The 23,671-nt window shown below is 32.3% G+C and overlaps 1 protein-coding gene and 1 long non-coding RNA gene across 7 annotated transcripts; one reads left to right on the forward strand and one right to left on the reverse strand.

Annotated features, from left to right (window-relative positions):
* Positions 1–1,016: 1,016 nt before the first annotated feature.
* On the reverse strand, positions 1,017–2,640 carry LOC133821279 (uncharacterized). The gene is made up of 3 exons (XR_009887433.1): positions 2,288–2,640; positions 1,990–2,085; positions 1,017–1,072 (listed from the first exon to the last, which is right to left on the reverse strand). It is a non-coding gene; the product is annotated as an uncharacterized LOC133821279 (long non-coding RNA).
* A 9,910-nt stretch (positions 2,641–12,550) lies between these two features.
* LOC133823019 (uncharacterized) lies at positions 12,551–15,431 on the forward strand. 6 transcript variants are annotated; one of them, XM_062255578.1, is made up of 8 exons: positions 12,556–12,709; positions 13,561–13,597; positions 13,791–13,997; positions 14,422–14,484; positions 14,603–14,650; positions 14,802–14,858; positions 14,985–15,048; positions 15,160–15,431. In XM_062255578.1, the coding sequence occupies exons 3-8, from the start codon at positions 13,818–13,820 to the stop codon at positions 15,234–15,236; spliced, it is 489 nt and encodes a 162-aa protein (XP_062111562.1). In that variant the 5' UTR covers positions 12,556–12,709; positions 13,561–13,597; positions 13,791–13,817; the 3' UTR covers positions 15,237–15,431. The 6 variants fall into 6 exon arrangements, with proteins under 6 accessions (XP_062111561.1, XP_062111564.1, XP_062111565.1 ...); XM_062255577.1 differs by lacking the exon at positions 13,561–13,597 and having other exon boundaries at positions 12,551–12,709; XM_062255580.1 differs by lacking the exon at positions 13,561–13,597 and having other exon boundaries at positions 12,551–12,709; positions 14,805–14,858.
* The last annotated feature ends 8,240 nt before the right edge of the window (positions 15,432–23,671 follow it).

Here is a 23,671-nt window from a genome sequence, read left to right on the forward strand (position 1 = left end):
ATTCATCAATAAAATACATTGATTTACCATTTTCACAAGTCTATAATATCCATATAAATATAAACGCATAAATTATACATAAATAAAACTATCAAATAGAAATATAAATAAAAAAAACTTAATAAAATATAAAAACCAAAAAACTAACTAGAGACACAACAACGATTGAATCAAAAACTTGAAATTGGTTTTATAAGTTTTCATCTCATTTAAAAACAAAAACAATGTAAAATATTAATATTAAAATACAAAAGAGAAAAAAACACAGATAACTCTATGGAGATTTAAAGAGTATCTCCATGCAATGCAATTCCTCATAATTGCCATTAATAGTGAAAAAAAAACAAAGTAATGTAGGATTCAATCACATTGTAATCAGACTGGTCAAAGAAATACCTTACAAAAGGATTTAACTATTCCATTAAACATGTATAGCAGCAACAAGAAAAGCCACAAGTAAATCAGTCAAATTCAAGGTCTCCAAAGACTCAACTACTTGATCATTTGGAAACAAAAGAAATACCTTATCACAATTCATAGTGGAAAGCATTAAAAAATTAATGGCATAGAAACTAAATCATGGGTCTCAACAAAGTTTACACACTTGGGTAATGGAACTAGGCCCCCTTTCTTTCTTTTTGATAAAACAAAAAATAATTCTCACTTGATTTATTCTATTATTATTTTGTTATATGTTTTGGTAAATGTCTAATATTGGGGTTTTCTTTCTTCTGGTGTTAGACTTGGTCTTGGTATCAAAATATTTAATTATGAATTAAATCCATAAATGCTACTCAGTTGAAAAGACTTGTTGCTACTCTTTGCATAAAGTCACTCACCAAATGACAGCCTAACATAACCAAGTACAAAAAAGCTAGTTTAATGACATACCATATATATGTATGCATATCAACCTAATATTCTATGAAATAGCGATTAAAATTTCCTCTCTACTACTGAGCAATAGCGAGGATAATTGAAAACCATTAATGAAGTTTTACCACAAATATAGTATAGATTCTTACTTTTCAAATTCTAACAACTGTTTCCATGCCATCCATTGCATTTCTTCCTACAATAACAAGAGAAGTAAAAAACAAATTAAAATTTACAAGTTTAGTTACACATTCAAGTAAAAGCTTCTTAAAAAAAATGGTACTTCCATTTTTCTGGTTTAAATACAAAAAGGAGTTAGGTTAAAAGATACAATGTCACAAGTAGAGTAAAACCAACTACAAGTTGTACTAAATAACCCACCTATGCACTCAAGTTGCCATACAATTACAACTTAGTTTCAAATATCAAATACTAGTGCTAGATCACAAGTTTTTACCCAAGTGAACCATGCATGTTTGTAAAATGAGAAAAGGATAAACAACAAAAGACAAGTGCTAAAAAAAAGCACACTACAATTAAAAAGTAGAAAATTACCTTGTGCGAGCCAGTTGGTGGTACAGCAAGCATATTCCAATCATACTAAAGCCCACATACCTTTGGCACCCCACAAGAGGACCCTATTGGCATCCTCCAACTAATTACTACGAACCAACTCCTCTGCCACAACTAAGTAAGCATAAATCATAATAAAGCCCCACCAATATTAGTTTTCAAATTCTCTTATAGCATAAAATATAGTTTTCGATACATTAATTTATTTACCACATCAACCTCTGCAAATAAATAAGATTTATGAACAATTTTAAATCTAACATGCATCTCTAAATAAAACCCACTTGATAGAATGCTTCCCTTACCCTAATTTGTACATCTTTAAATGCTTCCCTTACCCTAATTTGTACATTATTCTCACACATTACACCAACCTCAGAATCGGTAAAAACAGGCAAAAGCATATCAATTTGTTACAAAGGCAATCATTAACAAATATGATTCAATATGTTTCATTAATAAATGAAAATGTCAATATCAAGAGAAAGGCAATAATATTAAGTGAACTGATCTACAGAAAAAATGAATAAAACATATTACCTACAAACACAGCCCCGTCCAAATCGAAGTCGAGCCCATCTTCCCTGAAAGCTTCGCCAAAATTTCCCACTTCCTGTTTTCGTAACCACTAGAGAACTGTAATAGATAGAGAGAGAAAGAGAGAGAGACGAGAGGTATCAGTGAGATGGGGAGAGAGAGAGATACATGAGAGGGAGAGATAGAGATAGAGATTAGAAGGAGTGAGTGAGTGAGGAATTTTAGGGTTATTCATGGCAAAACACAAGAGAAAATATATAAAATCAAACACTTGATAGAATAAAGAGAGAAAGAGAGACACCTTATCTCCCGCTGCCTCGCAAGAACCCAACACCATCAAAGAACCGACAGTGACTCCGACAATCTAAGGGTTCGATCCTTGAGAGGGTATTGAACCTAAAGAAGAGTTGAATCCAACCGTGCAACTGGCTCCCTAAATGGAGGACAGAGGTGGCCGGAAAACTCCTCGAATCTCACAGAGGCGCACGACTTCGACAAGCAACCAGCGGAGGATGGTGTGTTCATAGGCAAGGATATGGAGAAATGGTTTAGGTGGCCGTGCTTCCTTGTGGTGTGGCTCGTGCGGCTCCCTAACAGTCAGAAAGTGGTCAACTGGCTTGGGCAGAGACGTGAGAGAGGGAGAGAAAGGGAAAGTGTGCTATGCGTATATTGAAAAATGAGAAGCAACTTAGAGCTTCTTTCGTTTAGAAGGAGAAAAGGCGGGGATCACTTTCATTTGCCGCCTCATTAATTTTTAGAAGGAGAAAAGGCGGGGATCACTTTCTTTCGTTTAGGATTTATTAATAACACTTATAAAAATACGTAATATTTTAATGTAATATATAAGAAGAATTGTTGTATAACAGCTCTCGAAGCGAGTACAGCCGAATTGTAATACTTCTTGCGGAACAGCTCCACATATCGAGTCCATGTCATGGTGGCAACATCATGCGATTGCTAGACCAAGCCCCACCATATCCTAGCATCCTTCTTGAGCAACGATGAGACACAGGATATACGGTCCGCATTACTGAGATTCATGTGCGTCAGAATTGGCTCCACATTCCTTAGCCACTCTTCTGCCTCAAAGGGGTCTGTAGTCCCTTCGAAGTTTGGAGCGTGTTGCTTGCGGAACCTCTCATAAACTGGCTCCATGTGCTGTACTGGATACGGCACATAGTTCGCCACTGGCCATCCCCCATATGGATACAGCGCGTAGTTCGTACGTAGTTAGCATACCCAACTACTCTAGACTTTGGACCATTAATGACTACTATACATAGACACTTATCTTTAATAAAACTCACAACTGAAATAATCATAACTTCATTAAAACTTGTAAGACAATTGTTAAACTACATAAAATTTAAGGTAGGATATGGGATCCCATGGTTTTTAAAATAAAAACATAACATAATTTTAAATAAATGGATTACAAAATAAAGTGCGAAAAATACATATAAAGCATAATTTTTAAAAGACTAAGAAGCGACTTCATCCTCGAACCGAACGCTCAATCCATCCATTTCCATTCTGCCTCAATACACAACCCCCAAGCTGCCAAGAGCCTTTCCGCCACCATAGCTATTTTCCTACACATAAAAACATAAAGGAATGAGCCTAATGCCCAGCAAGGAAAATCTAACACATAAATCATATACATAAAATTCATATCGCAACATATACTAAAACATATCATAAACATATGTCACATATACTATAATGGCCATTATTACTTGGGGCTCGTAAACTAAACAAGTCATATGCCCATTAGATTTGCGGGGCTTGCTAGCTAAGCAAGTCATATGCCCATAAATTTATTGGGGCTTGTTAGTTATACAAGTCATATGCCCAAGTCTACAATCATACATATTATAACATATAACATAACACATAAATCATAAGATAACATTTAACATAACATATAAATCATAAGATAACATGTAACATAACATATCAAATCCTATCCTATTTTCCTTACCAAAAATATACCGGGATATGAGAACAGGATTGGGACTTTGGAACACTCCTAAAAACCATCAAAGAAAGGTGAGTATACTAAAGAAAAAGGGATGAAAAGAATGGACGAACTATACCATCGAGAATATACTTACCAAAAATCTTACGTTCAAGATCTTAGATTTCCTAACATAGAATAAAGAATAGAGTTAGGATTTTGAGTAGAAAACTATAAGAATAACACATAAATGAACTAGAATAATGAATACCTCGAATGCTTCTATAACCGAACTACACCTCGAATCGAAAAATACTATGAACCTTACTTCTCGAGTGTTTATTAAGCTTATAAAGTTAAAGCTTATATTCCTAACCCAAGTGTTTAAGCACTCAAAAATAACCTAGCAGCTTGCAGACTCTGAACTTAGCTTGATGAATGAATAAATGGTTAGGTACTAAGTCCTATTTATAGAGTTCAAGAATGAAAAGATCTTCATTTAACTTGAATAAAATAATGGCTTTTAAAGTGAAAAATATTTGAATTATCGTTCAGCAGAGGCTGAAGACTCGGTCAGAAAGATGCTGGACTTATCAAGAGGTTAAAGATTAAAATGAGCTCGGATTTAAAAACATTCAAAAATCATCCAAAGGAGCCGATATATCGCCCCTAGTAGGCGATATATCGCCTGGGCTAATATGCCCGAGGCTCGTCGAGGTGGTCGTGCGAAGTTACGTGTTTTTCATATCCCCGTATGGCGATATATCGCCCCCTATAGCTACGATATATCGGCATACGCTAAAATATTAAACACGAAATTGCACATTTTCAGCCTAATTTGAATTGAGTAAACAACCTTGACTAAGTCCTCTAATGATTTCAAAGCTGCTTGACAGACCCTAGGATATTCAAATATTGATCTTAATAAACTTATTCCTCAAAAATACTTAATTATCATTAAACATACAACAAGACAAGTGTTACTATCTTATTGGGTCTATCTAAACCTTATAATATAATAAATATCACCATCAATATCAGTCATATTAATCAAACCTTAGGTTCAAATTAATATTTTTAAACTATAGGTTAAACTTAGAAAATCTACAAGTGTTACTACGAGTGTCCAACTAAATCCCAGTCTGAACCAAAATCCACAGTCATAAAAATACTACAACTATTACTATTGCTACTACTATCTAACTAGCTAAGTAAAGTTCTTGGACTCTACAGATGTTTACTGCTCAAAGTAGGCAAAAGAGCTACACAGACCTTAAGAGAAGGAACATCGAGTTTTTAGTTGGCGAGTTTGTGTTCTTGAGGGCCTCGCCAATGAAGGGTGTTATGCGTTTTGGGAAGAAAGGGAAATTGAGCCCGAGATTTATTGGTCCATTTGAGATCTCAAACAGAGTTAGGCAGGTTGTGTACCGTTTAGCATTGACCCCAACACTAGCCGAAACACATAACGTCTTTCATATCTTGATGTTGTGTAAGTACGTTTCTGATCCCTCTCATGTTTATAGTTATGAGTCATTGCAGCTGAAGCAGGATCGTAGTTACGATGAGCAACCAGAGCGTATCATCAAAAAGGGAATCAAGGAACTAAGATCCAAAATGATTCCATTATTTATGGTCCTGTGGAAGAATAGTACGGAAAGAGAAGCAACATAGGAGTTTGAGGAAGACGTGAGAGAAAGATACCCAGAGTTATTTGGTAAGAAAGAATTTCGGGACGAAATTCCTTTTAAGGAGGGTATATTGTAGAGCACCAAAAAAAATTATTTACTTAATTTGTGCTTTATTTTATTATTAATTGTTAAGTGTTATGAATTTATTTTTAATTGTTTGAATTGTTTGGTAGAAATTATGTGAATTTAAAATTTGTTAATTGTTTTAATTTGAGAATTCTTGAGATTTGGTTGTGCGCACCAAGGTGCATGGTTAGTAGAAATGCACCCTAGTACTTGTGCGTGTGCATGTGCATGTGCATGGTTGCATGGTGAGAATGCAATAGTTTTTCCCATGCATTATTTTATTTTTATTATTTTAGTGATTCTTTTATTTTATTTCATTAATTAAGAAGAAAAAGAAAAGGAAAGAGATAGAGAGAGTGGCATGGGAGAGAGGGGAAAAGGAAAGAGAGAAATTACCTTCTTTATCCTAGATCAACTTTTATTATTTTAAATTTAAGAAGATTAAATAATGGTAGGAAATGTGGGATTTGATTTTTCCCTATGGGTTGCCTAGGGTCATTTTGAGTAAGTATATTTGGGAAAATGTGTGTGTGTGTGTGTGTGTTGGACATGAGGTAGAGTGAGAGAAGGAGAGAAATGGGTATTGGTTTTTTCATTTTGGGATATTTGACAATTCCCTTTTTTTCAAGGTGATTGTCAGGCAAGAATCAAGGGAATTCATTTGGGGAATCTTCCCATTCACACTTTCCACTCTTAGGTTAGATAAAATTGGAACAATTGAGTCTTGGGGACTCATTCTTGCTGCCGTAAACTAGAAGGAGAGAAGAGAGTGGGAGGGATCGTGTGCATAGAGAGAGAGAGAGAGAGAGAGAGCACAAAGAAGAGAGGAAGGAGGAGAAGAAGAATAGGGTTCGAAAAACCCTAGGTATGTGCTCTTGTTTATTTTTTTTTATTTTTTTAATCTCTAAGTCTAAGCTCCCTCTTCTTCCAAATCCTAAGAATGTTTTCTTTTCTTTTGTTGTGATGTTTCGAAATTCTTAGGGTGACAAGGATTGGTTAGCTTTTGTGTTTTTGAACACCATGTATTTATTTTTATCAAATCGATAGAAACATGCCAAGGATTTTGTTTATGGGTTTGGAGGGTTGAATATTGCTTAATGCCTATGGGGTCAACCTAGGGTGTTTAAAAGGGATTGTGAGTATAGTTGATTTTGTTGTTGATTCTTTTGTTTGTTGATTTTATCTTGATATTAGAAACATGATCATAATTGTTTTGATGTTGCATCATCTAGGGTTTTCGAAAATCATTGTGGGGATCCTATGTTTATGTTGTCATTAGTATTTTGATTCTAGTGATCTATTTGTAAGTATGCAAAGATGATAATAGATGCATGCTAGGGTTTGAGTTTTGGATTTGTTGTTGTTTGAGCATAAAGGTTTTCGGCTATGGGTGCATATTGTGACCTAGACTTGTTTGATTTATGGTTGTTAGTGTTACATGTTTAAATATGATGCGAGGTGCATATGAGCATGTGTTTTAAATCTATGCTTGCTAATTTTATTATGCATTCAATTGTAATTTATAAACAATTTTGCAAGATAACCAATCATGTTTTGTAATTCACCTTTGAAAACAAAGACAAGCAAAACAGGTAAATTTTACATGTGAATATGTATTTTTCCTTCATCAAATGCATGCTGTTTTTTTTTTTTATTTTTTACAAAGATTGTGAAAGAATCTATATTTTTTTATGCTTACAAATTTAATTATTAAGGATTAATGTAACAAATGCTTGTTGGAATTTTTGGTTTGTTAGGAGAAAATGTCTTTTAAATAAAATAAGTAAAGCATGCGCTCAAGTAGATTAAACCTTAGAACTATGTTCATGTAAAATGTGATTTTCATACTTTAATGGGTATTTTCTCATATATATATATGCACTTTTTTTTTTTTTTACAAAATAATTAAGTAACATTATTTTTAAAGGGTGACCAAATGATTTATTTAATAAATGGGACTATAGTTGGAGTTTTTTAACTTTTATATATAGATGACCTAAATGTATAACTTTTTTATTGTAGAAATGTTATTATTTTAAAATTGATATGTAACATTTTAATATATATATATATATTGTCAAGATAAAAAGAACTTTGTAAAATAAAGTACTCACGCCAAATTAATTATTTTACAATTAACTACAAAAAAAATTTGTCACTTTATTATTTATTTTTTAAAAAAAATAATAAATGAGATTATTATTTTATACAACTAGGACTAAAGAATTTTTTTAATAAATTGAATTTTTGTAATAAAATTTATGGATAGAAAATGTATGATTTAAAGGAATAAAGTGGTAATAATCAATTAGCTATTATTTTATGTTGCTAGATTTAGTGAAATTGACAAGAAAATAAAGGAACAAATAATTCCAACTTCAACGCTAGTTTTAAGAATTGTCGCACGTATGCATGTTACATGAAAGTTCACTTTTACGCTCAAATATATGTTATTTAATTAAATTCATGGTTCCTGATTTTAAATCATTGAGAATTATTTAATATAATTGACATTATTCTTTTATGAATCTATGTGACGTTTTTGTATGAATAAAGTTATGGTGCAACTTGTATCACGTGTGCATGACCCATGCACATGTGGGGTATGTATGGTGAGCATGTGTAATCTTACATGATTTTAAGACAAATGTTTGATTGTGATTTTAGGTTCGTTGTGAAGTATCCCGCACTTTATATTTTGCTTGGACTTGAGGTAAGGAAGTTAGCTATAATTTATATGCATTATGTTACGAAAACTATGAACTAATATGATTGCAAAAGTTATGGTGTTAAAGAAATTATGAACTATGGTAAGCTAAAGTATTATGAAAAGTACGAATTATTATGTTATGATATGAATTGTTGTATATCTGCTTGTATGTTGTATGAAAAGTAGTAGGTTGTTAGCGTACTGAACGCGACACAACAAATGAGTTACTAAGGATTTGACGTAACTCATAGGGCGGATGCGCCGATGTTATTCGAGGACATGAGTTCTTGTTACTTCATAGAGGAGGTCTTACCAGTTTATGCTTTTGTTAGTTACCTCAAGATGTGACATGGACAATACGTTGGGAATACTTATACATGATCTTATTTATTTTCATGTAAATTATATATTAAACAAATTAATATAAGAAAACCTAGAACATGTTTCAATAATTGAATTTAAACAGAGATAATGATAAGAACACTTACATTATGTGCAGCGGAATGAATAAGTCATTCCTTCAATTTCTCTAAGACAAGAATTTGAACCTTTTATTAATTGTTATTCAATTGATTAGGCCCTATCTAATAATGCAAAGCAAATAGGCCTTCACAAGTAGAACCACTCACAAGAGAGGGATTTAAATTTTACATGTTCAATTGGGTCCAAATAAAACCTAATATTTTATGAAAGTTTTATTTGAGTTTTCCTAGATTTTTCAAAACAAAAATTGGGTCATTATTATTCTTATATTTAAAGCTCAAATGCAAAAATAACTTAATAATGATGCTTAATATGTTAATAATTGGATGGGCATAACGTGTTAATATATGAACATGTATTATTAAATTATGCAAATATACCACAACAATATAAAAATAACATAATTAATTGACATAGAATTCATTAGACAAAATTCAATATAATTAATTAAACAAGTTGCAAAATATTAGATTAATTAAAATAGAATTTATCAAACAAAATTCAATTTCATATAATTAATGTAAACTAGGTTGTTAAGTGGTTAAGAATGACAAGGTAAAATATTTTAACCAATTTTAAAATATCAAAATATCTTTTACCCAAATTTAAAATATCTTAAAATATACAGAATTATCAGATAACCAATTTCAAGTATTTTAAACAATAAAAATATCTTGAATAATCATATAACCAATTTTAATATTTCAATTATAACAAAATAAAAAAAAATATCTTAAAATATCTTGATTATCAAGTAACAAATTCAAAAGATTTTTAAAAAACTAAAATATCTAAAATGATCAGGCAATCAATTTTAAATATTTTAAACTTAACTGTACAAAATGTCTATTTAAAAAAACAAAAATTTTAATTTTAATTATTATTTTTTTGCGAAAAGTATCGTCGCAGGGTCCAGCACCAATACCGTAAGGACATCTGTACAGTCGGGGTCCCAGCGACTTCTTCATGCGTGCCCAGCACGCACACTGCCCAATCAATCCAAAAAAATATTTAAAAATCTGTGCAATTTTTCAATTCCTAAAACAACCAAATTATTGCTAAATTTACACAACAAAACATAAACATGTACCATCCAATTAACACCCTAACATATCAATCAATTTCATACATATTCAATCATGAAAATAAACTAGCAAACTATAGCTCTAAGGCCAATTGTAGGAAATTGCATATTACAGAATCTTTGTTTATTTTCATGTAATTTACATATTATCAAACAAACATATAAATTCCTAAAACATGCTCCTATGAAATTGATATAAAACAGAGTAAAGTAAAGAAACTTACATTATGCAGCGGAACTGGAACAACTCTTCTTTCAATCTCTCTAACTCTTTATTCCTTTTTGTAGGAGAGTATTATCAAGAGATTGAACTACATCAGCAATACAGTTTTCATCACCAAGCCTTTGATCAATCTAGAACTAGTGTGGGCTAGTTTTCAACACATGAGATAGAGATCTAGAAGAGAAGCAGAAGAGAGTGAGTGAGTGACCAAGAAATGATTAGATTGTATAGGTTTTCACTTACCCAATCAATCAAATGAGACTAACTTTATGAAAACCCTGGATATCATATTACTTATATATGCAACTTAATGAGTTTTATTTAAATTTAAATTAAGTAAAAATAATAAAAAAATCAAAGCCTTGGGCTCCTACAAATGGACTTGGGCCCAATCTCTTTATTTTGAATTTAAGTCTCAATTGGGCCTCAATTCAAAATCTTTTTATTTATTTATCTTTTAATTAATTAATTAAATCCTTATTCAAATTAACTAATTATAATTTGAAACTTGATTTAATATTATTTATTTATATTAACACCAATTTATCAATATTAATAAATTTTCCCAAAGATTCTCTTTTATTCTCTAAATCTCATATCTCAGTAAAATTTTCCAAAATTGAGGTAGTCAACATTAAAAATCATAATTGATAATTAAATCAATTAATTGAGACATCCTAGATGATTTGGTCAACGACACAGAGTCACAAAAATGATATGAATAAGAGAATTGAATTTAAGAATGTAAACAACACAATGATTTTATAGTGGTTCGACCCCAAGAATTGGTAATGACCTACGTCCACTTAGTGTTTTTATTAATGTAGAAGAACTCCAAAACCGCGATCAGCGAACAAGGGTTCATTGAGTTTCACAAGTCTTGAAGATAGATACAAATATTGTGTATAAAATCACTATTTTTCTTTGAATACAAATTATTGCGTAAGACATAAATGAATCCTATGAGTCATATTTATAGGCTCATGGATGTACATATAGGCTTATGGCTCGTCCTTAACTTGTGTTACAAGCAAAATAACAATATAAATAACATTGATTACATTTGAATTAATAAATATCCCTGAAATATCTAACTTATAACCATTTATGAGCATTTGTCTCGGTCCCACGAGCAGATCTGGTTGCATGTTTCTGTCTATCTTCTTTTCCTGCTGCTCATCATATTCCTTTTGTTGATCGAGCAACTCAATTTCTTCTAATACTCTGGTCGTAGGTCGACCAATCCTTCATTAATAATCACTCACATGTTGTTCACGTGCCTCTTTAACATGTCACGCCATCATGCAAATATTTAGGGAAACACATACCACAAAATACATATGTTGAGTTGAAAAACTTACAAAATTATTGCTCAAAAATGTATATACCAACAAAACTTACAAAAGTATTACTCCAAAATGTATATACTATGCTAACAAAATTATATAATACCATTAAAATGTATAAACCATGATAAAAAAATTATATACTACAATTATGTATAATAAGATAGAAACTAAATATCATAAAAAAAAATGATATACCATACTACAAAAAACATATACACTAGTTGGAAAATTATATATACCATCACCCCATTAAAAACTTAAAAAATCAATTAATTTTAAAATAAAAACTAATATACATATATTATTATATTAAAGTCATACACTCTTAAATAAATAAATAAAAATAACAATTTAAGTAATCAACAATTTAAAATGGTCATTTCTCTACAATTTAAAAAATGAAGACATTAGCTTCTTGATGCTATTGTTTTGGGTCATTTTCTATAATTTCTCTAAAAAAATTTTTACTAGAATTAGGTGTAAGGTGATCTCTAATTCATTTCCACGATTGCAAGGTTTTTTATGGAATTTTTAAAAACACAAATTTATGTATGATATTTAGCTAAATCTCAAGAGTAAAAAATTGTATAAACCATTTTTTTTATTAATAACCAGGTACATCAACATCAATATGAAATTATTTTTTTTCTTTTTAAAAAAAGGTTAATACTATATTAGTTATTAAAAAATTATTCAAATAGTATTTTGGCATATAATATTCAGTTTGTTCCAAAAAATCCTTGACCTAGACAATAGATAATTGTTGAAATTACCTAAAACAAACATTCAAACTATGATTTCGTGTGTGTATGTGTGAATTGTGGTCTCTAATTTAAAACAATGTCATTCAAATTGAGAGAAAAACTTAAAATTGGGTCCTAAATTGGAAGGGAATAAGAGGATAAAATGATATTTATGTTATTTTTGGGAGTTGAATTCTTCCGCATCCACAGTAAGACAACCGACCAGACAAAATAAGGCCCAACTTAGCTATGTGTACTGAAAAGCCCAATATTCAGCTGTGAGAGGGGAGAGAGAGAGAGTTGTGCGTGATTGCGTACTCTCTAGGCGTCACCTCTGATTGATGGCATCACAGACTAGTCTCTTCCCCGTTTCTGCCATCGAATCCCCCATTTTTGCTTCGCCTTCCTTTTCTCGATCATGTAATGAACTCTTTCTTCTCTTTCACCGCGAACTTTTGTGTTGTGAATCAAGCAAAAGAAACCAGTAACTGTATTATCACTTCAGTTCTTCATTTTTATTTGTTTCTTACATGGGTCTTTGTTATTGTCCATTTTAAATCTAATTTCGTTTCTGGGTTCTGAATGTTTTTCATGATCCAGCTGCTTTTCAAGTTTGTTTATATGCCAGTGTAACTCTTGATCATAAACAATGGTTTTCTTTCAAGTTTTGAACCAATAAAAGAGAAGTTTGTGTGAACTGCGCAATGTTCTAAATGCATGAATGAGTTTCCAGCTTCTAATTTGGTTGATTTATTTCCTATGACTGTTCGAGTTGCTTTTTCGGTAATGGTTTTGCATATTTTCACGTACATCTAATAGATAGACTTATATGCTTTGTAGAACTAGAAAATTACAATATACTGCTCAGTTGCAAAAGGGTTATATTGATTTTGGCTTCATAATTGTGTTGATATATCTAAAAATATATATTTTAAAAAACTATTTGTTGTTATTTTTATGGTCTGTATGAATAGTTGTGATTACACCAAATCTACAGGTATTTGTGAAAGCAGTCCAGAGAAATCATAATTTTATGTTTCTAAGATGATTGAGTAGAGAATAACGATTGTCACAATAAAAAAAATGAAAATGAATTTATGAGACTCTTTATTGGAAATGAATTATGAGGTGTTATTAATCAGTACATGGGGAATTTTAGGAATCCTTAAATACAGTCTGACGAAAACAGAGATACTTAGGCGTGTTTTTGTGTCAAAAGATTTATCAATATAGTCATAATCTAATCAATAGTGTGTGACTTTTGATTGCAGATTTGAGTTGGAAGACCTACTATTACTAATAAAACATGTGTGTGTTCTAATTAGTTTATGTTTGAAACCATTGTGTGGTGACTCATTGTCCCATCAATGAACAAGGTTAATTTTGTCTGCACCATAACTGTTCTCAAATGTCAAATGAAATGATATATTTCATGCAAGTGACTGTATTTGGTTTTGGTACATGTGAATTGTGATTCAGAAGTCATTTGTTTGCTACGCAGTGGTATCTGTACCGCCCAGAGCAAAAGATGTCAGATTCGAACAATGAGTGTACGAAGGAGCATGAGCTTGCCAATAATACATTTGAAAACAAAGTTGGTGGTGACAATTCTGAGGATGAACCAAAATCTTTGGACAAAAGTGATGAAAATGATGCCCCGGCTTCAGACAAACATGATGAAAATCCCATGCCTTCACCTCTACAGGAGGTATAGGTGCTGCTTCCGTTGTGTATAGTATTCTGTTTGATTTGCTTTATAGAAAGAAATAATCTTCACTGTAAATAATTACACTAAATAAATACATTTCGAATTCTTCAATATAGTCCCTAGTTCTTTCGTATTGGGATTTTTCATGATAAAAGGTAACAAAGAATCTGTGATTGCTACCAAATTATAGATGCTATATGTCTAATCCATCTTAAACATCAGAAAGGAATATCTAGATTGTTTTTATAAGCTCCATTGCTTTGACTTCAAAGAGCCTGACTTTGTGAAAATTTAAGGTGGATTCCAATGATAATGTCAAAATAATTTCCTAGCTTCACATTTTCTGAACTTTTCTTGTTTGTAGAGAAAAGTTTCTTTGTTTGTTATTGCGATCATCATGTATTTGCCATTCTGTCTTCTGCAGCAGGAAACTGTCAAGAAAAAGTATGGTGGAATTATGCCAAAGAAACCTCCACTGATATCAAAGGTAAAACCGGTTTGTCTTCTTATTCATTTTTCTTCTCTTTCTTCTCTAGGAGCATACCTGCCTAGTTCGATTGATTACACTTGAGAATTGCCAACAATGAGATTTTAATTGCTGCCAGGACCATGAGCGTGCTTTTTTTGATTCTGCGGATTGGGCATTAGGAAAGGTACTCACTTTGATTGTATCATTACTTCAACTTCCCTTTGCTTAATTGTATTTGTTACCTTCTGCCTACAACTTTACATTTGACTCTTGCCTGTGCAATCTAAAACTCAATTTTCTAATCTCTAAGCCCTCGTCTTTTGTAACTTGTCCAGCAGCAAGGGGCACAAAAACCAAAAGGGCCACTTGAAGCACTTCGCCCAAAGCTGCAGGTATTTGATGTTCATGATGCTTCTCAGTTTTTTCCCTAGAAATTAGAGGTATTCAAATGATCATGGATATTTTTAACATTTTTATTCCTATCCTTTTGCTTTCTGTTGCCTTTTTTTGGGAATCAGCCAACTCCACACCACCAAAATCGATCAAGACGTTCAGCTTATTCTCCGGCAGATGAGAGTGAATGTATGTATCCTTGAATGCTTAGCCCATATTCATTAGCACGACCCTCTTTTTCTCCCTGAACTTGCCAAAGTCAATTCATAACATTTCAGCCATTTTCTTTTCTTCTTACAGTGGAGGACGGCCATGCAAACACTTCATCGAAGGAACAAACAACATTAGACCATGATGATACCAGCAACATTGCTTAAAGCGTTGCCTTGGATTTTACAATCTGAATCATTGTCTGATCAAATTATGCTTGTTTCTCAAACTTGGAAGGATGACATATTGATCCTTTCTAACCAAATAAATTAAAATGGCACATTTTTGGTACTGGTGTAAAGTCATTCATACCATATGCATCAAAGAAGTCGAATATAGGGTATGCTGACAATTTTTGTTTTTTTGTGGGGTTAAAGGGTGTAGTTAATTCATAATCATGTGTTTGTTTCAATGTTTAAGTTGTTTTATGTCGTAATACAAGTAATTAATGTAGTTTAGGAAAGATCAATTTACTTGAAAATATTTATATACAAATAGAATGGTAGCATTTTCCATTTTTTTAATGGACTAGTAGTACCATCTGTAAGACCCAAATGTTTGGTCGTAACAAGTTTCCATTTTTACAAGTATAAAAGGATACGTGTGCTAAAATGAATCCTTTTATTAAAAGGCTAACATACTCCAGAATTGAAAGGACAACTAGGTTATGCCACAACATATTCTCAAAGGCAAACCCGTTTAAAGAAAAGAGAAATTCACTAATGATATGAACCAATAAGATAAGTTTTTCTTCTTAATTCTTTTTTTTACTATAAATAGAAATTAACTAACTACTCGAGAGGACCTTTGATTCATTTTGTTGCTTGTTGCTTGTTGCTTGTTTTTAGTCTATTGTTTTTTTTAGAGAATTCATTATGACTTGAGCATTAGTGAGTCTTTTTTGCATATACTTCTAGAGGGTTCTTTCATCTTAGTACTTTCAAGGACATTGAATAGTTAATCAAGGGTGAAATATATTATGCAAGATATTTTATATAATTAGATATTTCTAATTATGAAAAATATTTATTATGACGATTTTTGGATTCAACAATTGGCATCATCTATAGAAAAGATTATCATATATCTTGCATTTTGTTCGTCCAATTCTTTGAGTACTCGTAGATTTTGTAGTAGAAATGCAATCTTTTAAGCCAAAATTGTTAGAAGAACTACAACAATATGTTGAGAAGGAATGTGTCTAAAATATGAGTAATGACGATTCTTTTGATATTCTGGGATCCAGAATAGGCTTGATTTTGGAAGCACCAATGAAGCAGAATACAAATTATTGATTTACGACTCAAAAATAGCTAGAGGTATGGGGATTAAAGAAGATACAAGTCAGAAGAGACTCACTTATGGTGGTGGTGGCACAAGTATCAAGAAACTACATTGCAAAGAAAAAAACTACTCATGTTTAAATGGTTCCGCAAATCACTAAAAATTCAAGTAAATTTTAAACGGTTAAATTATTACCTTAGGCAGGTTAACAATGGGTCCCACCTCCAACTAAGATGATTATATATATTTTTAAGGAAATTCTTATATAGGCACGTCACTTTTGTCCTTACCGATATAGGCATTTTTATTTTCACTATATAGAGAAATTATAACCTAATTTTTTTTATATGACTGTGTACGTTGTAGTTATACTAAGTATCTACAAATTTTTTGGAAAATTATGAATAATTTATGGTATCAAAATCAAGGTTTAAATAATCAGTTGCATGAGTGCATGTTTTTTTTATACGTGTATATGATAGAGTTATTATTTGAGCTTTTGAATTTGAGTGATTTGTGTTCATAGTGTGTTGTTTTGGTCACTTTTTTATTAATTTTGTTTGTATATTTTATTTTAATCAAGGTCAAATATTGTTGGAAAAAAATTGGCTTAAGGTCTAAAGTGTGCGATATCTATTTTGAAGGGCAAAAGGAATGGATGCTTGGAGAGCTTAGTGGAAAATGTGTAAAGATAACATTTTGGTGCTGGAATCCAGAAACTTTGTTGCAGCATCATTTCAACAATGTTGCAGCAAAGTGTGCAGCAGTCAGCTTGAGTCATGCACACTTGGCAACTCATTAATGAGTTGGAATAATGTGTTGGATTGGGAGGATGAGTAGGATATCAGCTCGTTTTAATTGGAAAAAAGGTAGACCCCACATGTGGAAGAAAAAAGAGAGGGTTTCTACGCATTTTGAGAACCCTAATTACTCATCCATTCTTCTACATGATAAACAGAGTTAATATATGTAAATGCTTTGTATAGTGTTTAATTATTTTCTGGTCGTTATTGTTAATATGTGGTCCTTGGCATAAATGACCCTTTCTTTGTACAGTTAACACGTGTATACTATCTGTCTATTAATACAATTCTCACCAGTCTCTTCATTCTTGAGCTGGCATTCCACATTATTGTTCAACTTTATTGTTCCCTCTTTATGGTATCAGTAGCCCAGGCATCCTAACCCTTTTGTCGCCATGACCGACCTCTCTTCCTCGGCTGTCAGTGTTACTGGCCCACCACCAACCAATAACCCTCTTCCCAATTCCCCAAATCAGGCCCCAGCACCGCCATCCCCTGCTCCTCCTCTTTTCGGTCAGCCTCCACAAAACCTGTTTCCTTCTCTTCATCAACCATAATCTATCAAACTTGATGAAACGAATCTGCTCCTTTGGCGTAATCAGATTCTGAATGTGGTTCTTGCTCACGGCCTTGAAGACTTCTTACTTGGTACTAGCCCTATTCCTCCTCGGTTTCTTGATGATCAGATGCTTGAACCGAATCCAGCTTTTCTTCAATGGGAGCGTCCAAACCGACTGGTAATGAGTTGGATTTACTCATCTCTGACTCCTGCAATGATGGGTCGTATCATGGAATACAACACCGCTCGGGATATTTGGCGTTCTCTCACTCAGATGTATCACTCTCCTTCAATAGCTACTGTAATGGGTCTCAGCTCTCAACTGCGCACCATTAAGAAGGATGGTCTGACTGTAACTGACTATATTTCTCGTCTTAAGTCTGTTTTTGATCACTATTCTGCTATTGGTGAACCGTTGCCTTACAGGGACAAACTCATTCGGGTCTTGGAAGGTCTTGGTGCTGAATATGATTCGTTTGTCACCTCCATTCAAAATCGTCCCGATCAGCCACCGTTGGAAGAGGTGTTCAGTCTTCTACATACTTTCGAGTACCACCAGACTTAATGTTCTGCTGAACAACAACTTGCCTTTGCCCAAGCTAATCTCACTACCCATCCTCCCCGACGACCCAAATCCTTTTATCCTTCCCCCAAATCGCCACAAATGCCTCCTTCATATTCCCCCACACAACCTCCGTACCCTTCCCGTGGCTCTGGTCTCCTTGGAAAACCTCCTTCTGCACCTTCCTCCTGGTCTCCTCGTCCCCTGGGTAACCGTCCCCATTGTCAAATTTGCCTCAAACCAGGTCATTCTGCCCTTACTTGTTACCATCGTGCCAACCTTAACTATCAGCCCCAACATCCCAATCCTCATCCTAGACCGTCCAACTCTCAGTCCACTAACCCCTTTGCCGCAATGCTTACTACCTCTTCCACCTCCTCCCCGAGTGACTCTGGCTGGTATCTCGATTCGGGTGCCACTCATCATTTCTCTAATGAGTTTGGTAATTTTCAGGATGCTTCTCTTTACAATGGTGCGGAGCACGCTTTGGTAGGTAATGGTAAGTCGATATGTATAAATCATATTGGTAATATTGTGCTCCCTTCCTTTGATCGTCCTCTGTCCCTTAAACACGTTCTTCATACACCTGAGATTTCCAAACAACTTATTAGTGTCACCAAGTTATGTTATGATAATAAAGCCTTTGTTGAGTTTTACCCCTCTTATTTTCTTGTGAAGGACCAACTGTCGAAGAGGCTCCTTCTCACGGGTCGTCTTGAACAAGGTCTACACAAAGTACTTCCCCCACATTCTCGCTCTGTCCTCGGTCCATCTTCTTCTTCTTCGCCTCCTCAAGCTCATATCGTCCAATCTTCACCAACTCCTTCGCTTAACCTTTGGCACTCTCGCTTGGGACATCCGTCTATTACAGTAGTTAAACAACTTTTACATCAATGTAACAAGCCTTTTTCAGGCTCTTTTGAATTCTGTGTTGCTTGTCAAATGGCTAAAAGCCATCGTTTACCATTTGATCGTTCTTGTACTCGAGCTACTGCTCCTTTTGAATTAATACACTCAGATCTTTGGGGTCTTTCTCCAGTTTCCACTATTACTGGTGCAAAATACTTTTTACTGTTTATTGATGATCATACCAGATTCACTTGGTTTTACCCTCTTCACTTAAAATCTGATACTATGCCATATTTTCTCAAATTTAAAGCTATGATTGAAACTCAATTCACCGCTAAAATTAAAACTCTTCAAACTGATTGGGGGGGTGAATTTCGTTCTCTTAAACCTTTTCTTGAGTCCTTGGGTATTCATCACTGACACTCCTGTCCCCATACTCCTCAACAAAATGGTCGAGTTGAGCGCAAAAATCGTGATGTTGTTGAGAAAGGACTGTCCCTACTTACTCATTCTCACGTCCCAATTTCTTTCTGGCCGTACGCTTTTCAGCAAGCAGTCTATTTAATTAATAGACTTCCCACACCGGTCTTACATCATCGTTCCTCCTTCGAAACTCTATATCATTGTCTTCCTAACCTTGACTCTATTCGCCTGTTTGGATGTGCTTGCTATTCGTTTCTTCGACCCTATAATCAACACAAACTGCAATACCGGTCTGCCACTTGTGTTTATCTTGGATTCAACCGCTATCATAAGGGTCATCTCTGCCTTTTACCCACTTCGGGTCGGGTGTATATCTCCCGTCATGTCATTGGAGGCCATTTTCTGCAACTTTTGTACCAAAAAAAACCAACTAGAAAGAGGAGGCAACGCGGGAGAAGAGAAGAGGAAGAGAAGAAGAAACTTTCTACCATTGGGCTAGAATCTCTTTACTCTTTTTCTATTTAGTTTAAAAATTTCTTCTCTTATCTTGAACTCATGGAAACAATGGCGTTTTATATTTTGTGGTTATTTTAGTATTTCAAGCATGAACTAATTTCTTAAAGCTAGGGGCATTGATGAACCATAATTTGTAGTGAACCTCAATTTGTTGATTTTAATTTATGCGAAGTATTTCTTATTCAATTAAGCTATGCTTATTGTAAATTTTTTCTTGAGAGTGATCAAGTTGAGTGAGATACAAGCTAATTAAACTCCATAAGGGTTTAGATTAGTGGACAAACTTAGTTGATGCTTGTTTGATAACTATGTTATTAATTAGTGGATGACTTGGGGATATTTTATTCATCATGCAAACTTGAAGGATTGTTGCTTGAATTATGTTCTTGAAATTGAATTAGCACAGGAATATGTGAATTTAATTGCTAGAACTTTAACATGAACATTTGGAAAAGTGGCATGTACATTGGTTAGGGAATCCTAGTATCAAGATTAATTTTGCTACAACAAAAACAAGATTGTACTACAAATTAAGGGGAATTGGTATTCCTAGCTACTTCCATCATTCATCTCACCAATTGACTATTCCATTGATTTAGTTTTAATTGCTTATTTTATTTTTCTAATTTAGTTTTTAAATTTTAATTAATTAAAACATTTCAAATTGTTTGCAACCCAAATTGTCTAGTGTTAATTATTACAATATTAGTTTAGGCAATCCCTGAGGATACAATATAAAAAATTACTTTCATTATACTACTTGTGAGTGATTGTGTACACTTGCACATACATTAATTAATATCGCAACAATCTAAAATAGGCTTTTTAAACCTTAGTTTCGGCTCAATCAAAATTTTTGGACAAAATGTCCACAAACTATAGCACTTGAGACTTTTGCTCATTCCATCCAAAATATTAACAATTTGATGATGTGGCAGTTAAAAAATATTAAATTTACTTTTATTAATTAATTGATTTTAAATTATAAAAATTATTTTAAATAATAAAAAAATTAATAACAACTTGTTTTTAAATTTATTAAATTATATAAAATCAATCAACATAATTGTTAATCCCAATATAATTCTTTTTTAAAAAAACTCAAATCTATATTTCTAAACTAAATTAAATTAAAAATTCAACCAAATCTATATTTCAAATGTAGATAATTAAACACATTTAGAAAAGAAAATCAAGCAAAAAATAAAAAAAAATTAATTTAGTTTAGTTCAAAATATAATTTAGTATAAAAATATTGAGTTTAGTTTTTTTTTAAAATTATATTTGGATTAAAACTTATTTATGTTTATTGATTTTTTATTTATTTGATTTTATTTGATTTAATAAATTTAAAAGTAAGTTGTTATTAATTTTTTCTAATTTAAAATTAATTAATTAATAAAAAATATTTTCTTAATATTTTTTAAATAGTCACATCATCAACCCGTTACTATTTTGGATGGAATGGGTAAAAGTCGACAAGTGCTATAGTTCGGGGGTATTTTTGCCAAGCAAAAAAAATCAAAAGACAAAATATACAAGTGCTAAAGTTATGGGAAAAAAACATTTGTCTTAAATTTTTTATGTGCCAAAAACATGGACACATTACTTATGCAAAAATGAAGCCCCTACATTAGAATCTCCATTTTATATATATATATATATTTATATATATATATATAATTAGAAAATATAACCGTGCTTCAGTTGTTTTTTGTAATAATTAAAAAATATATATTTAATTTTTTTTTGGAGATTGTGTGGTAGGGATTTTTTTCACCATACCCGTACAATATGCTCCTTATATGGATATGTGCAGGCATCTTGACCACAATTTTTTTTTCATGATGGTGTTCATTATACAGCGAACCTCTTGCAAATTTTCAAGAAATTCTTAATAATAAGGGTTATTTTGGCCGATTATCTGTTTGGTTCATTAATTTTTAAAAATGAACTTTTAGTCCTCATGTTTTGTTGAAATGTTAAAAATAAGAATAAATAGATCGTTTATTTGAATATTGTATTTTGCCTGATTACCTGTTTTGATATTTTATTTTTAAAAATTAACCTTTGGATCATGTATTTCAAAAGGTTCAAAATTCTTTATAAGAAGTAAATTACATATGTTTATATAATTTATATTTTCTATAAGGGATCTTTTTGTTACACCCAGATTTTGAGCCTTGAGAATTGTGATCTCGAAAGCTGGATTCGTCAGGTGTGAGCTCGCAATATCTAGAATACGTGTTCGCAACCTAGGCGTCAAGTCTTCATAGTTGGTGGCAACCTTGAAGATGGGTGACCTCGAAGTCCTTATAAGCTCGAAAGACAGGCATCGGAAGGCGTCCATTCTCGGGTGACCTCGGATCAAGAGTTCTGAGCCTGACATGAGTATGAGCTCGAAACTATGTGGTCTCGGAGAAAACAATGTAACTCGAAAGTTACTCAGAGACCTAAACTGGCATGATGCTGATGATGCTGATTGTTGATTTCGAACAGCTTAGTGAGTCACTTGAAGAGACGCGGTCTACATTTATTGTTGTAACTTCCCTATAATAAATGGATATTTATTAGTCAGTTATATGCCCCCTAGTCTTCAGGGGACGTTTCCTTGTATATAGGGGTTACCGGCTTTAAAGCCATTAAATTTATTAATATACATGATAACTTCCTTGAATGTGTGGGATAGTATCCTGAGACTTTCTCTATAAATAGAGAAGTCATGTACCTGTGTAAATGATCGAAATTTTGTGATCTTAAGAGAAACTCTGGAGAATTCATCCTTGAAGAATTTCCAAAATTTTCCTAAGTTCTAATAACAAAGACTCGTGGACTAGGCAGAGTTAACTGCTGAACCACGTAAAAAAACTCTTCTTGTTTAATTGTATTTTTCTGGCCATAATTTTTTACTGTTTACGTGCTCTACATTTACTGTTGACGAAAAACGGTGTCAACACTTTTATATTTATTTTCAAAATTTTCTATTTGAATTCAATTAATTGAAATGAGAGATATTTAAATTCTAAATATCTATATATATCGTTACGATAATCTATTTTTTTTATAATAATAAAAAATTAATTAATTATTTTAAATAAGAGATGTTTTTATATTTATTTTCAAAATTTTCCATTCTACCTTTGAATTAAAGAAAAAAAATCTAAAATTTCTATAATAATTAATAAATTGATCATTATAGATAATCTAAAAATTAAATTGAAAATAACTAAAATATTATATTATTTTATTTAATGTAACTTAAATTCAAATAAGTTCTTAATCGAATTTAAATGATGATTATATTGTAACAAATGTGAATATATTTACAATATCTTATCTCACAAATTACTAAGTTTACACTTATGTTTCACTATAAATAGGGTTGAAGTTCATTGGTGAATGAGACTTGAATTCTAATTCTCCAGAAAAAACTCTCTCACTTGTAATCATTTTTCTCCATAATGAAAATAGTGTACGTTCTATTTTATTGATGATTCTTTTTCAATTATTATTACTACTATCGTTTTTACATATTATCACTTTTAATTCGTGTAACCATTTTTCTCCATAGTGTTCAAATAATCGACCCATCTATTCATATTTTTA

This window comes from Humulus lupulus, chromosome 3, assembly GCF_963169125.1.
Source record: "Humulus lupulus chromosome 3, drHumLupu1.1, whole genome shotgun sequence".
Lineage (NCBI taxonomy): Eukaryota > Viridiplantae > Streptophyta > Magnoliopsida > Rosales > Cannabaceae > Humulus > Humulus lupulus.

Bases quoted from the DNA above. Each gene is read 5' to 3' on its own strand.
- LOC133823019 (XM_062255577.1), top strand. From the start codon at position 13,818: ATGTCAGATTCGAACAATGAGTGTACGAAGGAGCATGAGCTTGCCAAT. The intron at 14,485-14,602 runs GTAAAACCGGTT...AATTGCTGCCAG, and splicing joins AACCTCCACTGATATCAAAG to GACCATGAGCGTGCTTTTTT. The intron at 15,049-15,159 runs GTATGTATCCTT...TTCTTCTTACAG, and splicing joins TCCGGCAGATGAGAGTGAAT to TGGAGGACGGCCATGCAAAC.